The following is a 7,180-nucleotide window of genomic DNA, read 5'->3' on the forward strand; positions in this document are numbered from 1 at the left end:
TCCTGAACACCTTCAATGACGGTGACTCCACCACCTCCCCGGGCAGCCCATTCCATAGCACAATCACTCTCTGTATAGAACCTCATCCTAACATCCAACCTGAACCTCCCCTGGCGCAGCCTGAGACTGTGTCCTCTTGTTCTGGTACTGGGTGCCTGGGAGAAGAGACCATCATCCGCCTGTCTACAACCTCCCTTCAGGTAGTTGTAGAGAGTGATAAGGTCACCCCTGAGTCTCCTCGTCTCCAGGCTGAGCAACCCCAGCTCCCTCAGTCTCTTTCCTCATAGAGCTTGTGTCCCAAACCCCTCACCAACTTTGTTGCTCTTCTCTGGACTCGTTCCAGCAAGTCAACATCCTTCCTAAACTGAGGGGCCCAGAACTGGACACAGTACTCGAGGTGTGGCCTAACCAGTGAAGTATACAGGGGCAGAATGACTTCCCTGCTCCTGCTGGCCACACTGTTCTTGATGCAGGCCAGGATGCCATTGGCCCTCTTGGCTGCCTGGGCACACTGCAGGCTCATGTTCAGCCTACCATCGACCAGTACCCCCAGGTCCCTCTCTGCCTGGCTGCTCTCCAGCCACTCTGACCCCAGCCTGTAGCACTGCATGGGGTTGTTGTGGCCAATGTGCAGAACCTGGCACTTGGATGTGTTAAATCTCATGCCGTTGGATTCTGCCCATCTGTCCAGCCTGTCGAGGTCCCTCTGCTTGAGACTGTGTCTTTCCTCCAAGAATTGTCAGGCCTTGGAACAAGATGCCCAGGGAGGTGGTGGAGTCACTGTCCCTGAAGGTGTTCAAGGAATGTGTGGGCATGGAACTTTGGGACATGGTTTAATGGTCATGGTGGTGTTGGGTTGAGGGTTGAACTCAATGATCTCAGAGGTCTTTTCCAACCAAAATAATTCTATGTCTCTGTGCTTCTATGATAACATTTTAAATAAGGGGGAGCTATGAAACTATGAAGCATTTAAGCATTTAAAAATCCTATTTGAGTAAATGCTTTTAACTCCCCTCTGAGACAATGACAACCAAGATGATATTTAATCGGGAAGGATAGATACAGAAATGCAATAAACTCCCAGGGAGAATAAATGGTATGTAGCATTACTGAGTTAATGCTAGTGAAAAAAAAAAAAAAGAATTCTTAGAATATGCTTATTTCTGGAGTGCTCAAGTGTCAGAAATTCACTATTGTAAAAAATGCTGCATTCTAGATAGTTCTTATTAAATAATTTACAGACTGCGCAGATAATGTCTGTTCTCAGGGTAAAATGCAAAGTTGTAGATAGTATAGGCAAAGCTTGAGAACCTACTCAGTTGTTTGTGTGTGATGAGACATCGTAATAAGAGGGTTCTTCATTTCAAGAAGGACATTTTGGTGCTGGGACACATCCAGAGAAGAGCAGTTAAGCTGGTGGTGGCCATTGAACACAAGTTTTCCGAGGAACAGTTCAGTCTTCAGAAGAGGAGTTTGGGAGGAGACCTCATTGCCCTTTTTAACTACCTTAAAGGAGGTTGGAGCAAGTTAGGGGTTCTCCTCACATGCCACAAGTGACAGGACAAGAGGAAATGGCCTCAAGTTGTGCCAGGGGATATTCGGCTTGGATATTAGGAAAAATTTCTTCACAGAAAGAGTTCTCAGACATTGGAACAGGCTGCCCAGGAAGGTGGAGAAGGCACCATCCCTGGAGGTATTTAAAAGAGACATGGATGTGGCACTAAGGGATGTGGTTCAGTGGTGGTGGCTTAGCAGCAGTGGTGGGACTGTGAGCTCCAGGCAAGCAGTTGGACCTGATGATCTCAAAAGCCTCCTCCAAACTCAACCATTCTATGAATTTATAATTCTAAGAAATCACATGTATTGGAACCAAGGACTGAAATGCTACTTCTTCCAAAGATCTTCTCTCCATATTTTTCTCTTCCTAACTGGAGGCTGAATTAAGCTGAGTTCTGTGCACAGCTTCCGTTTACACAGTTCTCCTGATATGAAACTTATCTGCAAGCTTTATAAAACATGCATCAAACTGCTAGAAGCCTGCACAGAAGAATGTTCTTGCCTTCTTTAAATAAAGGACGGTGACCACAACAGAGCCAGGTTCTGTAAGGTTCCATTTGAACAACTGACAAAAGGTTCATACCACAGTTTTCATGTGCTCTGAAACCAACATGGCATTCCAAACAATTAGATATACTTCCAAAATTTTCCTCTCAAATTTATTTCACACAATATTATCATTTAATCATGGATCTTAATCATTACCTTGAATAATGGACACCCACAAATCCATGGGCTCTGATGGGATGCAACCACAAGTGCTGAGCAAGATGGGAGATATCATTGCCAAGCCACTCTCCATCATCTTTGTAAGGTCATATAGAACAGGAGAGCTGCCTGAGGACTGGGGGAAAGCCAATGACATGCCAGTCCTCAGACAGGGCAAGAAGGAGAACATAGAAAACTGCAGGCCAGTCAGCCTCACCTCCATCCCTGGAAAGGTGATGGAACAGCTCATTATGGACATGTAGAGGAGTAGTCAACATGGATTCATGACACCATTCTTCCATAAAATCCTCATAGGTGCTTAGGAAGCATGGGTTAAATGAGTGGACAGTGGGGTAGTTTGAATGACAGGGCTCAGAGGGTTGTCATCAGTTGCACAGTCTATTTGGAGGCTTGTAGCTAGTGGTGTCCCTCAGGGGCCAGGACTGGGTCCAGCCTTGATCAAGATCTTCATCAATAAGATGGATGAAGGAACAGTGTGTACTATCATTACGTTTGCTGATGATACCAAACTGAGAGGAGTGGCTGACACCTCATCAGGCTGTGCTGCCATTGAACAAGATCTGGACAGGCTGGAGAGTTGGGCAAAGGGGAACCTCATGAAATTCAGCAAGGGCAAGTATAGAGTCCTGCACTTGGGGAAGAATAATCCCCTGCACCAGTGCAGGTGAGGGGCTGACCTGCTGGAGAAGGACCTGGCAATGGTGGTGGACAACAAACTTGTCATGTGTGAACACAAGTTCAGAAATGTGCTCTTGTAGCCAAGAAGGCCAATGGTTTCCTTCAGGTGCATTAAGAAGAATGTGACCAGCAGGTTTATGGAGGTTCTCCTCCCTTTCTACTTTGCCCTAGTGAAGTGACATCTGGAGTACTGTGTCCAGTTCTGGGCTTCTGAACTCAAGAGACAGGGATCTACTGGAGAGAGTCCAATCAATGACTACAAAAATGATGAGGGGACTGGCGTATCTCTCTGATAAAGAAAGGCTGAGACCTGGGGCTGTTTAGCCTGGAGAAGAGAAGTCTAAGAGGGGATCTTAGATGTCTAAGACGGGCAGTGGGCACAAACTGCAACCCAGGAGCTTCCATCTGAACATAAGGAAAACGTTCTTTCTTGTGAATGTGCCAGCAGACTGGACCCAGCTGCCCAGAGAGGTTGTGGATTCTCCTTCTCTGTACTTTCAAAACCCAACCTGGATGCATTTCTGTGTACTGTGCTTTAGTCAAGACTGCTCTAGCAGAGGACTGGGTAATCTTTAGAGATCCATTCTAATCTCCACTATTCTGTGTTTCTGTGAGTCCATTCCTGGACAGCAGACACATAATCACTGCAGTACTTAGGAGTCATCCTTTCTGTAGTATAAGCATTCCATAGGTTAGCTTTGAGAAAAATACATGTTTGGGTACATGATGTTGTGCTGAAACCTCTCTTCTTTTGTGTTCTTCTCTCCCCCCCCACCCCCCCAATCCAAAATTACTTTCTCCTTTCTATTTTTATCTATTGTGCAAAATTCAGCAGTAATAATGAGTACAAAGTGAATCAAAATACAGGATGATTCTGCAGTGGAATACTTGATATTGAAGCCTACATTGTGAAACCTTAGGGAAATTTTATACAGAAACAATGGCCAATGGATTGAAAGATCCAATGGACTGGGGGAAAAATTAAATAAAATTCCCAGAACATTTCCATAGAAAGAAGAAAAACAACAGATTTCCTAGAAAATTTACATTTGGCAGCTGGATTTATTATGTGCACATGTTACTCAGCAAGAGGACTAATTTGAACTAAGTGTACTCAGAAGGGGTATCCTGTAGAGCAATTCATACTGTGAATAATCTCAAGAAATACAGGGCAAGAGATAAATCTAGGCTATCAAAAGGGGCTAGTATGTGTTGTTCTGGTACATCTGCTTCATCTCTTCGCTTGTCATGCATTTAAAATATAACAAATGGCTGCAAGGGTCCAATTTTGTTCCCATTTAAATAAGAGTGAGACACAAGTAGGAATGAGGACCACACTAAAAGACCTCTGTTTCTTTTTTGTGGGAAAGGAAAACTGTTCCTTTTCAGAACTAAACTTACAGCATGAAGTCCCTCCTGAAGACTGTGGCAGTCTCCTAGTTCTGGATTTTGACTGGATATTAGGAAGAAATTCTTTACAATGAGAGTGGGGAGACACTGGAACAGGTTGCCCAGGGAGGGTGTGGTTGCCCCACCCCTGGAGGTGTTCGAAGCCCGGTAGACAATCCCATCCTTACCCGATTCTTTGCCCTACACTGTCTCCTCCTGTTCCTAATGGGAATGGGCTGCCTGGGGAGGTGGTGGAGTCACCATCACTGGAGGTGTTTAAGAGGAGACTTGATGGGGTGCTTGATGCCATGGTTTAGTTCATTCAGACTGGACATGAGGAGGAAGCTCTTCACCATGAGAGTGGTGAAGCCCTGGAATGGGTTGTCCAGGGAGGTGGTTGAGGCCTTGTCCCTGGAGGTGTTTAAGAGCAGGCTGGATGAGGCTCTGGCCAGCCTGATCTAGTGTGGGGTGTCCCTGCCCATGGCAGGGGGGTTGGAACTAGACGATCCTTGTGGTCCCTTCCAACCCTGACTGATACTATGATACTATTATGATTAGATGGTGTTGGATGATGGGTTGGATGCAAAGATCTTGAAGGTCTCTTCCAACCTGGTTTATTCTATTCTATTCTATTCTATTCTATTCTATTCTATTCTATTCTATTCTATTCTATTCTATTCTATGCTATTGCAATCACAGGCCTCACCATAATTCACCTCACCTTCCTCTATGAGTCAGGCTCAAATAATCCCCTCAGAATCATATCAAACTGTGATAAAATCCCATTCCACCTATTCTTCTCCCTAAAAGGTGTCCTAGGATTTGTATTCATGCCCCTGCCTTTAACAAGCCTTGCCCTATTGTCACCCAACCTTCTAGGTGACCCAGAAAACTTCACACCAGCAAACCCCCTGGTCACACCACCAAACCCCCTGGTCACACCACCTCACATCAAACCAGAATGATATTTCCTATTTGCTTATGTCATTTTACACTCAATCCTTAACAAACTAGGATTTGTGCTAGCCTTAGCTACCTCCATCCTAGTTCTCTTCCTACCTCAATTTCTACACATGTCCAAACAGTGCACAATGGCCTTCCGGCCCCTCTCCCAATTCCTATTCTGAACCCTAGTTTCCAATCTCTTCATTCTTATCTGAGTCGGCAGCGAACCAGTAGAACATCCCTTCATCACCATCGGCCAATTATCCTCCATTGCCTGCTTCACAACCGCCCTAATCCTTTTTCCCCTCATCAGCACCCTAGAAAACAAGCTACTAAATTACTAAAACACTCTAATAGTTTATAAAAAACATTGGTCTTGTAAAACAAAGACTGAAGATTCATAATTCTACTTAGAATTACTCAAACCCCCTCCCCCAAATCCACTTTGCCCACAGCCTTAAAACTAATAACCTCCCCCCCCGGCGTGAATTATTTTTCACAGGTCTAGTGGAAGGTGTGCCTGCCCGTGGCAGGGAAGTTGGAACTAGATGATCTTTAAGGTCCCTTCCAAACCAGTCTATGATTCTCCACAAGTTTGAAGTGGCTACTGGCTTCAGGAATATGCATTTGACATGGCTGAGAAGAAAATATTTTCTTCTGCAACCCCCAAAATTAGTTAAGCCACATTTCCCTTGAAATATCATAAGCTGAATAGAAAACTTCTGCTCGGCAGTTTTGTAGTGCTCAAGTTTCCTAGCTAACAACCAAAAAAATTAATTTCATTTTGAAGGTGATTTGCTAATCTACAGCTAGAAGCAGACAAATGTTTATTATCTTACTTTACTGTTCCTTATAAGGAACTGGATTTACTGGGGGTGGGGGGACGTGTTTGAGTTTGCATTTCTAAGTGTTCACAACTGTGAAATGCAACATGGCTTCTCTCTTTATGCTTAACAGCGTCTTAGTGCTGCATCTGAGTTGCAAAAGTCTAATTATATGCCCTGAGGTGATAGTTCTGGATGAGCAAACCATGGGTTTATAGAGAAGGCTACAAATCCATTTCTAAGCCTTGTCTAGAAAAATCCATTTTTTTCCCACTAGAAACCCAGAAACTTCACTGCTGCTCCTCAAGTAAAGATTTGCAAAGGAAGGAGAAGGAACCTTAGCCTCAGCAGAGCTGTGGCACTTAGGGCCAGCTAAGAAGGTAGACCCCAGACATAGGAATTACCCCATACAAAGACATATAAATTCTTCCAGCCAACCACTGAAACCAAACCTGGACAATGGCTTAAACATGCAGCAATAATCAGATATGTGCTTTGGACCTAATTTACATATTGTGGAATGTAGACAAAAGCCCTGCCACAGCAAGACAAAGTTGAGGAATTTTATTCTCTGATGGTATCTCCTTTACTAGAACCTGTAGGACCTTGTTGAGGCTTGTAGATTTTTGACTTATCTCTTTGGACAATAATTTCTTTGTGAATTACTTCATCTAGCAAATCATCACAGTGTCTGATTAATTAATTTCTTCTAGGAGACTAATGCCAACAAGGATGCTCTGCAGGAATACATTGTTTTATAATATTGGGAAGATACTTTCTGAAACTAATAACACATCTATCATTCCAACAGCAGATTGATATTCAAGGTCAGCACACTATTTGGGCATACATTAAAAAAACCCTAAAGCATTTTGCAGTCATGTTCAGTAACTTGCAATAAGCTGAAGTTTCATTTAAATTTAAAAGCAAAAGAACACTCCTCTCTCAGCTTTTCTATCTTTACATTTAAATCAAAGATGAAAATTGAGATACTGACTAGAAACTGGCTCTGCAGAGGGACTTCAAACAGGCTGGACAGATGGGCAGAATCCAATGGC

The 7,180-nt window shown here is 43.8% G+C and overlaps 1 protein-coding gene across 1 annotated transcript; it reads left to right on the forward strand.

Annotated features, from left to right (window-relative positions):
• Positions 1-2,270: 2,270 nt before the first annotated feature.
• LOC137448440 (cytochrome b-like) lies at positions 2,271-5,642 on the forward strand. The gene is given in 3 exon segments (XM_068152973.1): positions 2,271-2,498; positions 4,429-4,570; positions 5,038-5,642. Coding segments are annotated over 3 exon segments (975 nt in total).
• Positions 5,643-7,180: the final 1,538 nt, after the last annotated feature.

This window comes from Melanerpes formicivorus, unplaced genomic scaffold, assembly GCF_026170545.1.
Source record: "Melanerpes formicivorus ecotype bairdi unplaced genomic scaffold, bMelFor1.0.p_v2 SCAF_24, whole genome shotgun sequence".
Lineage (NCBI taxonomy): Eukaryota > Metazoa > Chordata > Aves > Piciformes > Picidae > Melanerpes > Melanerpes formicivorus.